Source organism: Leiobunum rupestre, chromosome 3 (assembly GCF_980474605.1).
Source record: "Leiobunum rupestre chromosome 3, qqLeiRupe1.1.hap1, whole genome shotgun sequence".
In the NCBI taxonomy this organism is placed as follows: Eukaryota; Metazoa; Arthropoda; class Arachnida; order Opiliones; family Sclerosomatidae; genus Leiobunum; species Leiobunum rupestre.
Genome location: NC_143386.1, coordinates 3,584,035 through 3,604,650, shown reverse-complemented (window position 1 = coordinate 3,604,650; position 20,616 = coordinate 3,584,035). Strand labels below are relative to the sequence as shown.

The 20,616-nt window shown below is 36.4% G+C and overlaps 1 protein-coding gene across 2 annotated transcripts; it reads right to left on the bottom strand.

Moving 5' to 3' along the window:
* Positions 1–87: 87 nt before the first annotated feature.
* On the bottom strand, positions 88–18,598 carry LOC149949121 (uncharacterized). Of its 2 annotated transcripts, XM_090167668.1 has the most exons (4): positions 18,436–18,598; positions 16,226–16,940; positions 1,347–1,766; positions 88–1,262 (listed from the first exon to the last, which is right to left on the bottom strand). In XM_090167668.1, the coding sequence occupies exons 2-4, from the start codon at positions 16,845–16,847 to the stop codon at positions 265–267; spliced, it is 2,040 nt and encodes a 679-aa protein (XP_090023794.1). In that variant the 5' UTR covers positions 16,848–16,940; positions 18,436–18,598; the 3' UTR covers positions 88–264. The 2 variants fall into 2 exon arrangements, with proteins under 2 accessions (XP_090023794.1, XP_090023793.1); XM_090167667.1 differs by having other exon boundaries at positions 90–1,766.
* Between the last annotated feature and the right edge of the window lie 2,018 nt (positions 18,599–20,616).

Genomic DNA, 20,616 nt, shown 5'->3' with positions numbered 1-20,616 from the left:
GGCAAAAGAGCTTTGAGTAAAATAAAACATGCAAACTAAGCTAAGATACTTTAAGCATTTTTCTATATTGAATAGTTACCAAATAACTTTTAATTAACCGTTATTTAGCATAAATCGTTAGTTAATTGAAATACCAAAAAAATTTTAATCGAATTAATACGAAAACATCAATTCAGATCAACTCCAAGATACATCTCAAGGATGAAATAAACTTTAAATGTTTCTCCATTTTTTTCGTATAGCAACAAAATGAACCTCATTTAATTAGTTATTGATTTCCATCTTAATTTTGAAACTTTCGTCTCCGCCGTGGAATTCTGTCTTAATTAAGTTGCTTTGGCAATTTGAATCAACGTCGTTACGTTCTGGCAGATCCAAATATTCTCGGTTCACGAGTGATGGAATGGATATTTGTTCTGTGAAGACCATAGTTTCTGCTTTGATGCGAATGATATCGAAATTCACGTCGGTAACAGTTTCGCGTTTGGCAACAGCGCAAGGGTCGGGCTTTTCCGTGGAAGCTCTGATCTCTTTATTAGTCAATCGACGCAATCGCACCGAGCAAGGCTTGATTCCCTCTTCAGGACCCGGAAAGCTTAATATATCTGCTTGAGGCGGTGTTTGAGATAGAAAATCTTGGGTGGGGCTGATGGCGGAAATTAGATCGGTTTCACTTATTTTACTGGGAGGAGAAGAATTTTGAACGTGAACTTGGACGGGCGTTTTCGGAGCGGAAGTCTCACTGCAATTTCGTGCCTTGTCCTGGTTATGGCGCAACCTTTCGTGGCGGATTAAATCCGATTTCAGCTTGCACCAGTAGTCACATTTCGAACATCTAAATGGTTGCTCACTTAAATGTGTTATTTTATGGTTCGATATATTAGTTTTCGATGCGGGTATGAAGGTATATTTATCGTATCTATACGGTTTCCCGCCCATGTGTGTTCTTTTGTGTGAAACCAGTGAGCTTGATTGGGTAGCTGAATAACTACATTGATCGCATTTGTGAAATTTCTCACCCGTGTGTTTTTTTCTGTGCACATTCAGATTTGCTTTTTGCGCTGTTGAATAACTACAATGATCGCAATTGTAGGGTTTCTCACCCGTGTGTCTTCTTTTGTGTGCAATCAGTGGGCCTGATTGGGAAGATGAAAAATTACATTGATCGCATTTGAAGGGTTTCTCGCCAGTGTGTGTTCTTTTGTGTTGAATCAGTGTACCTGATTTGTTAGAGGAAAAACTACACTGATCGCATTTGTAGGGTTTCTCGCCCGTGTGTGTTTTTTTGTGTTCAATAACATGGTCTTTTCTTGAAGAGGAATAACTACATTGATCGCATTTGTAAGGTTTCTGACCCGTGTGTTTTTTTCTGTGCATATTCAGATTTCCTTTAGATGCTGCTGAATAACTACAATGATCGCAATTGTAGGGTTTCTCACCCGTATGTGTTCTATTGTGTGCAAGCAGTGTGCTGAATTGGGTAGCGGAATAACTACACTGATCGCATTTGTAGCGTTTTCCTCCCGTGTGTTTTGTTTTGTGTTCAGTGAGATTGTCTTTTCTTGCAGAGGAATAACTACACTGATCACATTTGTATGGTTTCTCAACCGAGTGTTTTCTTCTGTGCACATTCAGACTTTCTTTAGAGGTTGCTGAATAATTACAGTAATCGCAATTGTAGGGTTTCTCACCCGTGTGTGTTCTTTTGTGTGTAATCAGTGAGCGGGATTGGATAGCGGAATAACTACACTGATCGCATTTGTAGGGTTTCTCACCCGTGTGTTTTTTCTGTGCCTATTCAGATTTCCCGTCTGTGCAGTTGAATAACTACAAAGATCGCATTTGTAGGGTTCCTTTATCTTCTTAGTTATCAGTTCTGACATTTTGTTTTTTTACCTTTTCAAACTTTAATTATTTGTTTCTTCTTTTGTCAAGTTTTCAGTTTATCACTTTCAGAAACAAATTTAGCACACCTAAATAATTAAAGGTCAAAAGTTGTTACTGAAGGTAAATTTTATTCTCATGAGTATATATGTCGCTAACGAGAAAACAGAATTTTGTCAAATTTCAAAAGCAGCTTTATCAGTAATTTACGTTCTAAAACCTCTTTAGCCACAGAAAAACGGCTGACAATTAATCAATTTCTTTTTCCAGTTACGCTTGTGATTTACAAAGGGAAAAATTACTATAAGAGATAAAATAGGCCTACAGAAATAAAGCGGTTCCATTGATAATTTAGCTTCCTGGTCAATAAACAAATAAAACAAAATAAAAAAGCAAAACTTTGGGGAAAGCTAAGCTTAATTGAAATAAATACTTTATCTTATGTTGAGTATTTGCAGTACGCTAATGGGAAAAATACAAATATTGGGACTAATTTAGCTTTTACTTAGTCTAAAACTAAATTATTATATTTACATTTTTTCTTAGTCCTACTGTATAAAAAAATATAAGAATTTTCCAGGATATGATAAGGCTTAATAAACTATACTTAGGTTGCAGCTCAAAGTTCTCAATTAATAACTTAAAGCGAAAGCCAACATAGTTAGTCCAGCATAATCAATATAAAATATAAATTACTTGTAAATTTCTGCTGTGGTAATGAATACTTGATAAAATAAATAAATAACAAAAGCGACTTCTGGCGACATAGGCGAACGCATAAGCGAACGCTTAAACTTGAATTGTGGCGAGAGACTAGATATGCGATGTCGAGAAGTGCTGCCCGATCGTAAAATAAATAGCAATGTAATAAGGCAGAAAAACAGTAATCTGCCAGAATCTGGAATGTCTCGAAAATGATTTGTAACAGATGCAACCGGGAACGTGACCAATTAAAAATAAATCGATAAACAACACTAGTAAAGTATTCCCGTTATTCTTATTTAAAGTTAATTTACTAAAAAATGACAAATGTCATCGCTTTCAAAATTATATGGTTTATACTATTCAAAGCGGCCTGTCGAATTAATTTAAACTTTTCTCACGTTCAAACTATAAAAGCGGGAAGTAGGAACGTGAAGTACATATAAATTAATTATTACTGATCTTCTATAACGCCTACCCCGGAACATATTACGCCATTCGACAAGCTGCTTGAATAGTATAAACGATGTACATTTGAAAGCCATGACATGTGTCAATTTTTATTAAATTAATATTAAATAGTTTACATGTTAACCGTTTTCCCGCTTCTTATGTTGGAACGTGAGGTAGGTTTATATTAATTATTACTGATCTTTTATAACGTCTACCCCGGAAATTGTTACGCCATTCGACAGTCCGCTTTGAATAGTATAAACCATGTAAATTTGAAAGCGATGACATTTGTCATTTTTTAGTAAATTAAGTTTAAATAACAATAACGGAAATACATTATTATTGTTGTTCATAGTTTTATTAATTCGTCGTGTACCGGTTGCATCTGTTACCAATATTTTTCGAGACATTCCAGATTCTAGAAGATTGAATCCGATTAATCGTATAGGGTAAAATGATTCCTTATAACAAAAGAATATTTGAAGTGCCGTTGCAATAATCAATTACTTTTAGCCCTACAGAATTCAAATAGTTGTTTCGGAAATCCCAATTATGTATTTTTCATTTTTGTTCGCGTATTTAAACGTCAATCGGCCAGTACTCGAAAAGATGGAAAAAGTAAATTTGAAAATTTAGTAAGGTGCGACAAAAAAGAATTGTTCTATGAACTTAACTGAATAGCAAAACAAATCATTTCCCCTGATAAATTTATCGTGTTTAAAGCATTTTATTAAAAATGGTGAATATATAAAATCGTAAAACTTAAAGAGAGCTTTAATAGTTAAAGGTTTTAAATAAAGCTATTAATAATTTAAAATTGATTTAGTTAAAAATATATCATAGGCAAGGTTGTAACCCTTCCGGTTCACTTTCCCCCGCATACTTAAATTTTTGGTGTTTTATTTACTTTTTTTATTAAATTTTCCCCTGCAATCTTGACCCTCTATATTGACAGTTATTGTTAAGTATTCTTAAAGCCCCCTACATCAAATATCTTAGAATTCCGAGCTCTATCTAATGAAACTAATCCCAGTGTTAAATATACCTTAAATTTAATGATAAACTAAAAACTTAAATAACTTTTGAACCATACATACAAATTAATTATAGGTTATAAGTCTTATAGAACTCGATCAACCCCCACGATAAAATATAAAATTAAGATAATTAATCAAACCATTATCTCAATTAAAATTATAAACTAAATCCCTGCCTTCGGCAACGTTAATAATAATCCCTCGCTAATGAAAGTGTTTTTCTCTCGATCACAAGACCATAGTGCAATACATTTCGAGCCGTCCCCACCCAGGTTTTCCGAAAAACTTTCCAAACTAGACCCCTCAGCTCACAACGATCCTAAAGAATCATTATCATATTCGCGGGCCTCTAGCCCACCATCAGGTAGGCCTAGCAAGATCCCAAGAAAAGCGCACGTTTTCCAAGGTTGCCGCCATAGACATTTCCGCTTGGAGACCAAAAAGAAGGTAACCATGAGACTCCATGGCATCCCCCCCGCAACCCCGAGCGACCTTTCGTAGATCAGGCGACGTCATCAGTACCATCATAGGACACGAGTATTAGGTGCACCAATGACCCACGTAAAATGGGAGGTTACCAATTACTTTTGTTTCAACTCCGCCCTAAAATCCCCGGAACAAAACCAAGAGACAGAGCCCCAAAAGAGACAGAACTGGACAGATCTCGGTTTGTGCCAGAACTGGATAGAACTCTGCTTCTGCAACTGGAGAGATGTCCGCATTAACCACCCGGAGACAGAACTCTGATTCTCGGGCAAGAGAAGCACCATCGAAATAAATAGAAAATAATCCGTGATGAAGTCGCGTTTAAATATTAATTAACCCTCGTTGCCGCCCTCATGATCGAAACAGTCATCACTGACTACCTTGATGACCTACATCCGGAAGAACATAAGCCGAGCAGTAATAAGTCTGGGAAGCGTAATGCCCTCAACACCTTCGAATCACCTGTTGATCACCCAATATCTAGCCATTCCGAGAGATGAAAGCCAGATGACCGAGACCGATTCTCTAGCCTAGACGGATATTTCAGACTGAAACCCGTAGTACCTATGCCCCCGTCAGCTTGTGAAGTATAAAAATATAGAAAGAAACCCGCAATCCGGCCGCCAAACCGTAGACGAGTAAATAAAGAGAATTAAAGAAAGTGTCAATCAAGAAAACGCGTAAACAAGCAGCCCCCAAAGACGTCCCGTTCTGTGAAGTGCGTGTGTCGGGCACCTTACGTAAACCGAGGAACGAGAAAACCCGTAAGCAAAGAGACGACAACGTAGCGGAGACCACCGAAATAGAGTGATGAATAGATAATTTCCATCATTATAGAGTACCCAGGGTTGAAATACGAAATAGCCGGTGAAAAGTAGAGAAAAAGTCTTAGAAAAAAAGCTTAATCCCGCGCTATTGTCCGAGAAAGAGATTTAAGACAGGCCCCCTCGAGGTTGAGAGTTCATTCTGCTTCTTTTTTTTCTATAAATTTTTTATTCACATTACCCATTTAAACAAAGTTACATAGGATGTTATAGTGAACCAAAAGAAAATAAATTAGCACAAGATTGCCAGGTAATCGGCAAGCCCAGAGAGGGGCTGATTAAGAAGAGGCCAAAGAAGAGGACGCTAGAGGGTCGATACAGGTGAAGTCCCACACGAGGGATTTCCCGCCCGACCAAGGGACCAGGATTAAACCGTCCGGGCGTTTTCCGTCATCACGCGAAAGACCCAGTGGCTCTAGCATGCACGGAACTCCAGCGGAGACCAGGGCGCGTTTTAAAATGTCGTTAACGGGAAAGCCGACCCGCGCTTCGCTTACAGCTAAGACCATGGGTGCCGAAAGAGTCAACAGCACTTCCACAATTACACGAATGTGGCACACAGATGCGGGTGCCCAGGCGAAGGCCGACGGCGATTCGAAATGAATCGTCGTTTAAGAGGGTGCCAAGAGACGGCGAGGGGAGCGCGTTCAAACAGCATCCCGACTCCTTAGATTTTACAGAGTGTAATCTTGCCTTGTCCCTATCAGTGGCAGCGCAGTCCCACGGGAAAGCGGACGACTTTTCGAAGAATGGGCTCTCCCAAACTTTTTGATGGGGCCAGTGGTCAGAGGGCGGTAAATTTTCGTCTGTCCTGAGCTTCCACTGTGTTAAGGCATCATGAAACGCATCTGAAGAGACGGGGGTAGAATGTCGCGCACCAGGCCGACTACGCTGGAGGCCAAAGCCAGGAATGCTGGCAGGGATAAAGTAGCCGCGTGTCGAATTCCAAGACCGCCCGCTGATTCTTGTATTTTTACAGTTCGGATTACCTTTTCCGTTCGCGTTGTGCCATCGCTGTTGCCATTTTTGAGTTAATTATTGTCATTGTTTGATTGTAGTATTTTAATTGTTGTGTTTATTATTATTTAGTGTAAGTGTATATTAATTTCTGTCCCCTCCGTCCTTTGAGCCCAAGATGCCAGAGGTTAAGAGTGTTGGCACCGATCCCATAGGAAACCGTAAAAGATAGTTTAATTAATAAATTTAAGGTCAAAGAGTGTATTTTTATGTTTAAGTTCCCCCTCTTATGTTGAAAAATCTAAAAGAACCATAGTAGAGATGGCCTAACCATAACTATTGTCAAGTTAAAATTATCCCCTCAGTCCCCCCCGAATTTTGTTCATTTTTGTATTTTAGTGCTTTTATAAAATTGTTAAATTCCATTCTGAATTCGAATCTCCCCCTCTTTTTTTATTTCTTTTTTTTCTTTCCCCTGTATGTAACTCCCTCTCTCGGATGTAATTCACGCCACGAAAGGCCACGACTCGCATTTTGTCGCCATCTTCCCCCGCCTTGGTGAATTAATATCTTTGAGCAAGGGCTAGGAATATATCTGTCAGTCATACATCACATGACGAAGTCCGAAATTCCTAAAAAGGTTGCAATTTTTATATACGATACGCTAATTAAGGTTGCCTACTTAGCGGGGTTTTCATGTTCCAGTCGTCTGCTTTTCGGTCTTCTACGCCAGCTATGACGTCAGTGGGGAGCCTAAAGAACTGATGCAACCTTTACTGTATATGTGTCGACATTTACAGGTTATCTAATCATAATATTTTAAATGTATTTTAAAGCATCGTTTTCAATTAAAATGACCTTTACATATGCTAATAAATAAACTGAATTGCTTAACTTAGCTAAATGATTAGTTTAATCTTTTATCATTAATTTTTATCTGTTATATGATCTGCACTATCTAAAGTACCAATGTTCTTAAGTTTTCATTATTTAAAAGTGGCTAAAACAGGAAGGTTGCAACCTTTTTAAGGAAATTGTCATACAATTGATGGATGGAAATGTTCCTAGCCCTTGCTCAAAGATATTAATTCACCAAGGCTGGGAAAAATGATGATAAAATGCGAGTCGTCGCCTTATCGTGGCGTCAATTAAATCCGAGAGAGGGGGTTACATACAAGGGAAAGAAAAAAAATGAAAAATGTGGGGAGATTGGAATTCAGAATGGAAACCCTTTTGTCTCTAGTCAATCACAAAATCTTTATTTTACACTCGTAGATAAACACTACACAAAGTAATAAAATTTTGGGGGAAATCAGATATTATGGTTCTTTTGATTAGTAGGATAGTTAGGCCATCTCTAGAACTATTTATTATTTTTACTTTTAAGCGGGGGATAATATGTACAATAGATATAACAATTAAAACACTCGGACTAATTGGTTAATTAAAAGTTTTTCCTACAATTCTCAGTGGGGTCAGTTCCAACTTCTCTTCGTTCTGACATTCTGATCAGCGGGGGGAATAACATAAACAATATACACTAAACTTTAATAACTACAATTAAAATGAATCACTACAATTATGACAAACTACAATTAATTCTAAAAACTCTAAAACTTAACAAAAATATACTAAGGCGAGGGGAAACACACGCGAAGGACAAAATTACTCCTAACAGTTCAATGAGCTCTCGAACTCGGGGGGTCTATTTTAACCTTTCTTCGGACAATAGCGAGGGACTGCACCTTTCTTAGACATTTTCTCTGTACGTTTTTTTTTAATAGAGCTAATACCCAAGGAACCACCTTCGACCACAGTTATTTCAGACTTGACCCTGGGTATTCTACAAGGGGGGAGGGGGAAACAAAATTTGGTACTTATCGCTAGATTTTCTTCGTGGCTGCTCTTCGTTTACGGGCTTCCAGATTGCGGGAGCTTCCGGGTTACGGGGTTCCGGATTACGCAAGACACACGCCCACGCGTTTTCTTGAAGGGGCTCGCCGGGGGACTTCTTGTTTCGCGGTGACAGTTACAAACTGTCCGTTCGTCTCGCTTACGGCACGGATGCCCGGATTACGGTAACTTACGAGCCGGATTACGGTACGGAGGTCCGGATGACGACGACGAACTTCTAACAAGCGGCGTTAGTGTTATAATGGTTTGAAAGGGGTGTGAAAATGGTGTATAGCCTCTTGTTAAGGAATAAAAAAAGTCTCCAAAGGGTGTTATAAAGGAAGGAGATAGGTTTAAACACCATTATTACACCTTTTGTGGGAGTTACACTACACCCTTTAGGGCAAAAGTCAGGTGTTAAAAGAGCATATAATAAAGAGGTTTTATCTTACAAAAAAGGAGTTTAGGGACACCTTAAAAGCGCCCTTGTAAAGGATTACCTCTACATCACCATATACTACGAATATTGAAACATAAATGGTATTAGAAGCACCTTTTAGGAAGGTGTAGTTACTCTTTTTACACTGTTAAAAACACCCTTTTGAAGATAGAAGTGACACCCATAAATGATTAGATTATACTGTTTATGTTCTAATTAGCACCTTTTAAAAGTGTTAATACGCCTTTTTTTAAGAGATAAATAGCACCTTTTAAGGTGTTAATAGGCCCTTTTGTTAGAGTTAAATAACACCTTTAAAAGTGTTAATAAGCCCTTTTTTCAGAGTTAAATAACACCTTTGAAAGTGTTAATAAGCCCTTTTGTTAGAGTTAAATAACACCTTTGAAAGTGTTAATAAGCCCTTTTGTCAGAGTTAAATAACACCTTTGAAAGTGTTAATAAGCCCTTTTGTTAGAGTTAAATAACACCTTTAAAAATAAAAATAAATAAATAATAATCAGCTAGGCTAATACCCAAGGCACCACCTTAGGCCTAAGTCATCATGCGACTTTTGAAGCCCTTAATTCAGGTGGCCGGGTTTCAATGCGTAGGAGGGTGGTGGCAAGCCCTGCATGCCACGAGATCGAGCCAACAGCTCCCTACACTAACTATTACCGTTAACCTAGACAAGTTTTTATGGAAGGGGAAACCGAAGAACTCGGGGGAAAACCCCTTAAAGTGTTAATACGCCCTTTTTAAGAGTTAAATAGCATCTTTAAAGGTGTTTATATGCCCTTTTGTTAGAGTTAAATAACACCTTTAAAAGTGTTAATACGCCTTTGTAAGTGTTAAAACACATCTTTAAAAGTGTTAATAAGCCCTTTTTAAGAGTTAAATACAACTTTTAAAAGTGTTAATAAGCCCTTGTTAATAGTTAAATAACACTTTTAAAAGTGTTAATAAGCCCTTTTTAAGAGTTAAATAACACTTTTAAAAGTGTTAATAAGCCCTTTTTAAGAGTTAAATAACACTTTTAAAAGTGTTAATACGCCTTTGTAAGTGTTAAAACACATCTTTAAAAGTGTTAATAAGCCCTTTTTAAGAGTTAAATAACACTTTTAAAAGTGTTAATACGCCCTTTTTAAGGATTTACACCTCGGGTACACTCCTCGTTAGAATCATACTTATGGACATTGTTACTTATGATTTTACGTACATCAAACCATTCTCAACTTCATTTAGTGTCGTAATTATGCAAATAATTACTTATGATTGTACGTTTCAGAGCTTAATTGAGTGTTTTACTTATGGATATAATTACTTATGATTGTACGTTACATAGCTTTAGGCTATTGGAAAAAGGTGTGTACATTGTTATTTAGGATTTTACGTTAAACACTCCATTCTCAACTTCGTTTAGTGTCGTACTTATGGATATAGTTATTTTTTATTGTATGTTTCAAAGCTTTAGGCTCTTTTTTCTAATTGGCCGATGTCTACCGAAGACGGAAACAAACAAGTTGGCAAGCCAAAATATACCTCTCCTCGGAAGAATTGTCCCTAGTGGTATTAATTTCTCGAGATAACCCTTAAAGATATATCTCCGCAATTTAGAGTTATTTGTTAAAAATGTTATCCCAGTGCTATCCCGCCCGGTATAAAATTTTAATTATAATTATAATAATTGAGACGAAACGGTCAATTTTAATTTATTCAGAATATCATAAGTTAAGTAGTTACAACAGTGAGTTAGACGTACTATAACAAAGCACAATTGAATTAAACCCTTTTTACAGTACAAGTTTATCAGTTGAATATAATACGAAGCAAATTTTAATGAAAGAAATATCTACAGAGGGTATTATAACGACCGTTCGCATTTTGGTTTATAATTTTAACGGAATTGGGCCGATTTTAATTAAACGATAGTTTATCGAAATTTTGTTAAAAGAATATTCCCTAAGGCCGCGCGATAAATTTACGAGAATAATTTAACGTCTCCGTTATATCGAAAATTTATTTGATTCGGGATTGCCAGAACTGTAATGTCGTGGGCGAGTGATTAGAAAATAAAATGGCAACCAGAATAATGCAAAATTATAAATGTTTATTTTTATTCAGAACAGTCTATGGAACGTTCTAGATTTAACTTTCACCAATAACCCTACCCTTCTACGTAATTGTACAGAACTATTACTCAAGTGTCTAAGACTAGATTTGTCTTTGTTCATAGTGATTGAAAAATAAACCAAAACTCACTTACACTTAAGTAAATATCATAAATTATACTGATTAATTTTAACTAAATTCAAACTACCTAACTATAAACTGTCTTAATTAACAGCTGAGAGATGTTCGCTACTAATTACTTCCAATCTACTTAATTAGCCTCACAGGTTGAGTTGATAATTTCAAGGGTATAATTAGGTTATTCCAATTCATAAAATAATAACCATCAATTTTATCTTACAGCTGATTTGAGTTAGTTCACAATTACTTTAACACTTTCAGTCTTAAACACGCACTGTTCATACACTTAAGTCCATTCACTCACGTTCCAAACGTGAAACACAATTTAAATCTTTGCTTGACCGAAGACCGAACAAACTAATTAAAACCCCAAATTTACCTCATAGCTTTTGACCGACACCAGGACCCCGTCCTGTAGTAGTTCGTCTGACAGCCAAGAACTAAGAAAAACTATATCTTCTATATTGACGGCCGGGCGTTATATACTTTTATTTTGTGTTGTTTTTGACCCGTTGAGATTTGACTAAGGTTCGAAACATTTAAGAGATTATATTTTTTACCCGGTTTGATTGATAGTTCTCCACACGGTGGCGCTATATTATTATTTTGATATAGTTTCCGCGGGAGTTTTGAATAATTATCCTTTTTCTAAGCGTTATTAAAAGGTAACAATGGACTACTTTCTGTGTTTTATTGAAATTTTGTTAAGAATTTAACAAAAATTTAAAACAAAACAAAAAACCGTACCAAAGAATAAACAAACAAAGTTCAATAAACAATATATACAGATATTGTATTAATCCGTTTAGTAAAAAAAATCCGCCTTGTCATAATGGTTCCTTTACTTTAATATTTTCCCTAAGGAAGTCAATGGCTCGGCGGTGAACTATCCGCATTTTTACAATGCGACCCGAGTTCAATTCCTGATCATGATCAAATTTTACATTAAAATACTGAAATATTTATTAAATATAAGATTAATATAATCTATAAATATTTAATTAAATATAAGATTAATATAATTTATAAATATTTCATTAAATATAAGATTAATATAATTTTTAAATATTTAATTAAATATAAGATTAATATAATTTTCAAATATTTAAAATGATGTAGAATAAATTATAGTACCTAACGTTATAACTTTGTAAAGGACATTCACCAAAGCTGTTTTTTAGAAAAACACCGTAACTTAACAAGCGTTGGTGGCTGAGTGGTTAGAGTAAATCTCTTGCACGAGGCAGACCCGGATTCGATTCCCGGCCGGCGCCAATAAATCGCAAATTGATACTAAGACGAATACCGTGTACAACTGGTGGAAGCCCTGCCATTGGACGTTGAGAGGTTGCGTAACACTCAACACTCGGTCCGTCCCAATGTCATTAAGAATAACAACCGTCATAACACGAACTCAACATTCACAACCTTCACATAAACATTACAATAACGAAATATACAATCAAACTGAGTTAAAACTGTCGCGACGGAAAAAAGTCCAACGCAACCAAACCCAACCGCAAATCAATCCGTTAACACTCACCGTCACACGGTGGTTTTGCCAACCCTTCGAGAAACTGCGTGCGCAGCGATTACCCTTTGACCCGAAAATGCGAACGCGTTCGCAGGCCCGACAGACAGACACGGTGATTGTATATCCCCTCCTAGGGGACAAAGTAGAGGTAACAAGTTGGCAAGCCAAAATATACCTCTCCTCGGAAGAATGGTCCCTAGTGGTATTAATTTCTCGACACGACCCCCAAAGATATCTCCGCAATTCAGAGTTATTTAAAAAAACGTATTTTCGGTTCAATCCATGCCCGGTATAAAATTTTTATTTTAATTTAAATAATTGAGACGAAACAATCGAGTTTAATTTATTCAGAATATTATAAATTAAGCAGTTACAACAGCGAGTTAGACTTACTAAAACAATGCACAATTGAATTTAACCCTTTTTACAGTACATGTTTATCAGTTGAATATAATACTAAGCAAATTTTAATGAAAGAAATATCTACAGATGGTATTTGTATTTTTCTCGCTCACAAAATACTTGCCGCATCTTTAACGCTCATTTTATTTCAACACTCGTAGACTTCCAGTTGACGTTGTGACACATACCATCCAATTTCCAATATCATATAAAGACTCGCGCACCCAGGAAATCATTGACTGCGTTAGAAATCGTAGATATCCAAATATCCACACCAAATGTATTTACAAGAAGCAAAAACCTTACCATCAACAAGCACAGATAGCCACTTGACTACCGACAGCTCTTAAAGAAATAAACGTTAAATTATCGGCTTTTCATAAACACAATTATATATAGGTCGATAATAAAACCCGTAAATAAATAACAAAAAACTAAGAAAGTGGACCACCCACAGGGTCTACCCTTTAACCCTCTTATCTCGGCTGACTGCGCTAAAACAAGATTTAACCTTTAAAATTTCATTCGTAAAAAAAACCAGATTAGGCCTTCATAAATTAATTAATAAAAAATACTTTATTGCCTATTATGCTTACGATGAGTGTCTTAATTTCAGTGAACCTAAGCAGCTATCGGTGATTCTGTGGTAGAGCGCTCGACTGCCAAGCCGAATGGCCTGGGTTCGAAACCTGGGTGGCGCATTTGTTTTTAATCAATAGAGAAAACGCTAAATTATAATTTCTTCGATGCAATAATTTCAATTTCAATTCTATTTCAATCAAACCAAAATTTCGTACTCTATTAAATACGCTTCCGATAAAGCTGAAGGTCTAATTTTCAATGAAGCGTAACAAGTGTCGGTGGTTCTGTGGTAGAACGTCAAGCAGGAGGTCTCGGGTTCAAATCCCGCCCGATGCGATCGCAAATTGATACTAAGACGAATACCGTGAACAATTGGTGGAAACACTGCCATTGGACGTTAAGGGGTTGCCATAACACTCAGCACTCAGTCTGTCCCAAAGTCAATAAGAAGGAGTTGGAGAGAACGCACCCATAACAACTGGCGCGACGGTGAGCGTTATCGAAAAACAAATGGAACCAAATGCAACGTAATCGCAAATTTAGCCGTTAACGCTTACCGTCACATGGTGGTTTTGCCAACCTTTAAACTGCTAAAACGGTTATTCGACTGCGTACGCAGTGATCCAAGAAACTACGTACACAATGATTACCCTTTGCCCCGAAAATGCGACAGACTGACACGGTGGTTGTATAACCCCTCCTAGGGTACAAAGTCCCCTCGTAGAGGTAAAAAGGGTGTCGGGTGTGTACGGTGTGTCACTGCATCGTTTAGACAATTAAAAAAGTGTGTATTATGCAATAAACACAGTATACACCTTTTTCCAATGCGCCGAGATCTCTGCCGAAACAAAAAAGTGTGTACGGTGTGTCGTTTAGTCAATTAGAAAAGGTGTGTATTATTTTCCGATACACACCATATACACCTTTTTCCAATTCGTAGATCGAGCCGCTTAACGACGAAGGAATGCGAGTATGTTGCTAAGACACTATGAAAAAAGTCTGTGTTGAGAAATTATTCGTTACGAACGGTGTGTGAGGTGTGTTTTTAAGTCTCGCAGTTGAGGGGAAAAAAGGGTGACGGGTGTATATGGTGTGTTGATTAGTCAAGCCCTACTTTAGGTACGGTGTTTTAGAACTCACGATGATGGATTATGGTTTTAGTTGTTTGGACAATATTACCGTTAAATGAAACACAAAGATATAATACGCGTAGATAAGTAGTTAGGACCGTAGTAGGGTCTGAACAATATTTTGCACATATTGCAAAAAAATAACACCCAATGCTTCTAAGAATTGCTGCAAAATTATATCGAAGTATAATTAAGATTCAATTTCAACATCAAATTGAAATTAATAATAACGAAAACTAAATAGAATAAAATAAAACACAAAATGATAACCAAAAACATTTACCCTAGGAACACGAACAGTTATGTAAAAATATATACGACAGATTTATATCTAAACAGTAAAATATCTTTATGATACTTTTTACAATAAAATAAAACCCAAATTCATAGACACAATAATGGTAGATATGTTATGAAGCTTACACTGGGCGTATTTATCAAAATGGAACACTGAAACAGAAAATGAAAATAATAATATTCAGGCAAAAGAGCTTTTAGTAAAATAAAACACGGCAACTAAGCTAAAATACTTAAAGCATTTTTCTATATTGAATAGTTACCAAATAACTTTTAATTTACCGTTATTTAGAAATAATCGTGAGTTAATTTCCAAACCAAAAAAATTTAATCGAAGTAATACGAAAACATCAATTCAGATCAACTACAAGATACATCTCAAGGATGAAATAAACTTAAATGCTTCTCCATTTTTTTCGTATAGCAACAAAATGAACCTCGTTAGTTATTGATTTCCATCTTAATTTTGAAACTTTCGTCTCCGCCGTGGAATTCTGTTTTAATTAAGTTGCTTTGGCAATTTGAGACAACGTCGTTAAACTCTGGCAGATCCAAATATTCTCGGTTCACGAGTGATGGAATGGATATTTGTTCTGTGAAGTCCACAGTTTCTGCTTTGATGCGCCTGATATCGAATTTCCCGTCGGTGACCGTTTCGCGTTTGGCAACAGCGCAAGGGTCGGGCTTTTCGGTGAAAGCTCTGATCTCTTTATTAGTCAATCGACGCAATCGCACCGAGCAAGGCTTGATTCCCTCTTTAGGACCCGGAAAGCTGAATATATCTGCTTGAGGCGGTGTTTGAGATAGAAAATCTTGGGTGGGGCTGATGGCGGAAATTAGATCGGTTTCATTTAGTTTACTGGGAGGAGAAGAAATTTGAACGTGAACTTGGACGGGCGCTTTCGGAGTGGAAGTCTCACTGCAATTTCGTGCTTTGTCCTGGTTATGGCGCAACCTTTCATGGCGGATTAAATCTGATTTCAGATAGCACCAGTAGTCGCACTTCGAACAACTATATGGTTGCTCACTTAAATGTGTTATTTTATGGTTCGATATATTAGTTTTCAATGCGGGTATGAAGGTATATTGATCGTATTTATACGGTTTCCCGCCCATGTGTGTTCTTTTATGTGCAATCAGTGAGCTTGATCGGGTAGTTGAATAACTACATTCATCGCATTTGTAAGGTTTCTCGCCCGTGTGTGTTCTTTCGTGTAGAATCAGATTTCCTTTAGATGCTGCTGAATAACTACAATGATCGCATCTGTAGGGTTTCTCACCCGTGTGTGTTTTTTTGTGTTGAATAACATGGCCTTTCCTTGAAGAGGAATAACTACACTGATCGCATTTGTAAGGTTTCTCACTCGTGTGTTTTTTTCTGTGCAGATTCAGATTTCCTTTAGATGCTGCTGAATAACTACAATGATCGCAATTGTAGGGTTTCTCACCCGTGTGTGTTCTATTGTGTACAATCAGTGTGCTGAAATGGGTAGTGGAATAACTACACTGATCGCATTTGTAGGGTATCTCTCCCGTGTGTTTTTTCTTGTGTTCAGTGAGATGGCCTTTTCTTGCAGAGGAATAACTACACTGATCACATTTGTATGGTTTCTCAGCCGCGTGTTTTGTTCTGTGTACATTCAGATTTCCTTTAGAGATTGCTGAATAACTACATTGGTCGCAAGTGTAGGGTTTCTCGCCAGTGTGTGTTCTTTTGTGTTCAGTTAAACGGCTTTTATGGATAGTTGAATAACTACACTGATCGCATTTGTAGGGTTTTTCGCCCGTGTGTTTTCTTTTGTGTGCAGTCAGTATCCTGAATTGGGTAGCGGAATAACTACACTGATCACATTTGAAGGGTTTCTCGCCCGTGTGTTTTTGTCTGTGCACATTCAGATTTCCCCTCGATGCATTTGAATAACTACAAAAATCGCATTTGTAGGGTTTCGTTATCTTCTTAGTTATAAGTTCTGACATTTTGTTTATTTACGTTTTCTAACTTCAATTATTTGTTTCTTCTCTTGTCAAAATTTCAGTTAATCACTTCTTTCAGAAACAAATTTAGCACACCTAAATAATTAAAGGTTAAAAGTTGTTAGTGAAAGGAAATTTTATACTCTAACGAGAAAACAGAATTTTGTCAAATTTCCAAAGCAGCTTTATCAGTAATTTACGTTCTAAAACCTCTTTAGCCGCAGAAAAACGGCTGACAATTAATCAATTTTTTTGTCTAGTTACGCTTGTGATTTAAAACGGGAAAAATTACTATAAAAGTTAAAATAGGCCTAATATATATATATATATATATATATATATATATATATATATATATATTATAGATAATTACGCACTCTGACTACCGATTCTCATAGCCCCCGCGTCAGACCCATCTGGTCTTGAACACATTGTTTTTGTATTAATTTAATCAATTTTAATGGATATTATTAACCCCTCGTAACGTACCATATACCAAACGTCTTATAATTTTAAGATCGAATACATAATAATAACCCCCACAAATTAGAACTAATTAAAAATTAACTTAAACTTACGAACTTAAATAATTCATGACTGGTAAATAGGAGTTCCGTATAATTTACGTAGTTCATCGGATCTGGTCTAACCTACCCTTAAATATTAAAATTAAGTTAATCAATTAAATTTGTCTCTTAAAATAAATTATAAATCCCTGCCTTCAGCAATACTAAGATTAGAGCTCTCGCATTATAGAGCTATTGGCGTATTTTCCCTCTGCCACAAGATCATGGTGCAATGCATTCAGAGCCGGCCCGACCTGGGTTTTTTTCAAAAACTTTCCGTTCTAGACTAGTATTATCCCCTCAGCTCACAGCGGTTCCATAGAACCATTATCATGTTCGCGGGCCTCTAGCCCACTACCAGGTAACAAGAACCCAACATCTCTAAATTCGGCAATGTTTAGATATACGGTAATGTTTAGAGATAAATATTAACAATTTTTTGAGACGTACACGTCTATATTTTATATCAATCGATAATTTTGTCATTTTTCTCAGTAAAAATGGGATATAACTGTTAAACTCATGTTTCTTTAGTTTAGTCCAACATTCTTTTGCTTTCTTTGCGTTCCCTACCGTAGCCAATATGTACGTTTCCGAATTTTCGTTCTGGCAGATTGACGCTGGTATGCGATACGTTGTTAGAGAAATATGACAATCACATGATTATTCCGCATAAAAAGGTTGAAGCTTCCAGGTCAATATACAATTAATACAAAATACAAAAAGAGCAACGTTTTGGGGAAAGCTAAGCTTAGTTGAAATAAATACTTATATTGGTTATTTGCAGTACGCTAATGTGTAAAATACGGATATTGGCACTAATTATGCTTTATCTTAGTATAAGACTAAATTATTGAATTTACATTTTTTCTCAGTCCTACTGTATAACAAAATATAAGCATTTTCCAGGATCTGATAAGGCTTATTAACTATACTTAGGTTTTAGTTCAAAGTTGTCAAGGAATAAATTAAAGCGAAAGCGAACATAGTTAGTCCAGCATAAAACAATATAAAATATAAATTACTTGTAAATTTCTGCTGTGGTAATGAACACTTGTTAAAATAAATAACAAAAGCGACTTCTGGCGAACGCTTAAACTTAAATTGTGGCGAGAGACTAGATATGCGACGTCGAGAAGTGCTGCCCGATCATAAAAATAAATAGCAAAGTAATGAGGAAGTAAAATACATAGTTATCGTATAGGGTTAAATTATTCTTTACAACAAAAGAATATGTGAAGTTCCATTGCAAATGATCAACTTCTTTTAGCCCTACAGAATTAAATGAGTGGTTTTGGAAATCACAATTTGTTATTATTTATTTTTCATTTTTGTTCGCGTATTTAAACGTCAATCGGCCATTACTCGAAACGATGGAAAAGGTAAATTTGAAAATAAAGTAAGGTACGCGACAAACAAGAATTTCCCTCTGATAAATTTATCGAATTTAAAGCATTTTATTAAAAAAGGTGAATATATAAAATCAAATAAACTTAAAGAGAGCCTAAATAAATAAAGGTTATAAATAAAACGGCCCCTACTAAAAAGCATACCGGAATACCGGGCATACCGGGCATACCATTAACCAAGATAGGAGCGAACTTGGCCAGAAATTTACCCAGCTTATACAAATCGGCCTAGTTCGCTCTTATCTTAGCTATTGGTATGACCGTGCTGTAAAGCATGGGCATAGCAATGGGCATACCAATAGCTAAGATAAGAGCGAACTTGGCCAGCTTTTACGAATCGTTTCAGCTTCATTTTCGCGCAAGGTTTTGAATGTTTATCCATTTGCCCGACATTTTTATACAGTTTAAATTGATTTTAACTTCATTTTCGCGCAAGGTTTGGCAAGTTTTTCCATTTTACCGACATTTTTATTCAGTTTAAATTACTTTAAAATAATTTAATTTAATTTCAATAATTATTGATATTAAATTGTTTTTACATCATTTCCGAGTACTTTTCAATGGGCATACCTGCGCTTAGAGGGGGCATACTTGCGCCAAGGGATGGAACTTCATCCAAACGTCCCATTTAAATGTTTTTCCTGCCTTTCCGACTACTTTTCAATGGGCATACCGGCGCTTAGAGGGGCATACTTGCGCCAAGGGATGGAACTTCATCCAAACGTCCCATTTAAATGTTTTTCCTGCCTTTCCGACTACTTTTCAATGGGCATAGCTGCGCTTAGAGGGGGCATACTTGCGGCAAAAGGATGGAACTTCATCCAAACGTCCTATTTAAATGTTTTTCCTGCCTTTCCGAGTACTTTTCAATGGGCATACCTGCGAGAACCATTAGGATTAGGAGAATGGTTCCAATTACGAAAATGCGCGCCAAGGTTTTTATAGTAAAATTACCGTTTACCCGAGGTAAATAAACCAATAAAACTCCAAAATAAACGTTAATTAATTAATTTAAGACGTACCAAGTATTTTTAATAGTAAAGCAACACAAAACTAAGTAGGCAACTTAGACGTCGATGTCTTAGCAGTAGTAGTAAACTAAAACTTAGCGCTTTTATTTCCAAGATGGCCGCCAAGATGGCCGCCAAAACAACCCCCCCATCCCCCCAAAATATTTAACAAAAATTTTTGGAAAAATCGAAAATATTTTTGTTTTCAAATTTCACCTTGAAGATAATCTTTGACCTCGACGCCTGACACCTGTACACAACCACTAAGCCTCGGTCTATCAAATCAACAAGTTTGGTCACGATCGGACAAGGTCGAACCGAGATATCGGCGGTAATATGTGACCCCACCAAATACTTTCACTTATTTACTTTTGGTGTTACTTTTTTCGTTTTTTCGTTTTTTCGCCATTTAAAATGCTAATTAGTTATTTGCGAGATGGGGAAACCTTCGCTTTATAGCGTTGGCAACGTTTGGCCACACCCAATCACGTAATATCCAACTTACCCCTGTTGAAAATTAAACTTTATTTACTTTTGGGAAATAAATAAATAAACAATCAATACATAGTTTGCATCCCTACGTCATCAATGACGCAGTTCCAAGTATAGATATAAGAACCAAGAATAAATATTTAATTTGAGCTAGAATGAACTATGCCTCCATTTTGCCGGTGTAGATTTCTTAGTAAAACGGGAGGGTTAACAGTTTCAATCGTCTGTTTGCGGATTTTAATTATTTTCAAATGATTAAGAAATTAGTTTCTGCCTGGTTAAAAATTGTTCGAGT

What these genes read in the sequence shown, in the direction of transcription:
- LOC149949121 (XM_090167667.1), bottom strand. Translation starts at nt 16,847, where the DNA reads ATGTCAGAACTTATAACTAAGAAGATAACGAAACCCTACAAATGCGAT. An exon ending in AAAACACACGAGTGAGAAAC is followed by an intron (nt 1,767 to 16,225) that starts CTTACAAATGCG and finishes CGGGTGAGAAAC; the next exon opens with CCTACAAATGCGATCAGTGT.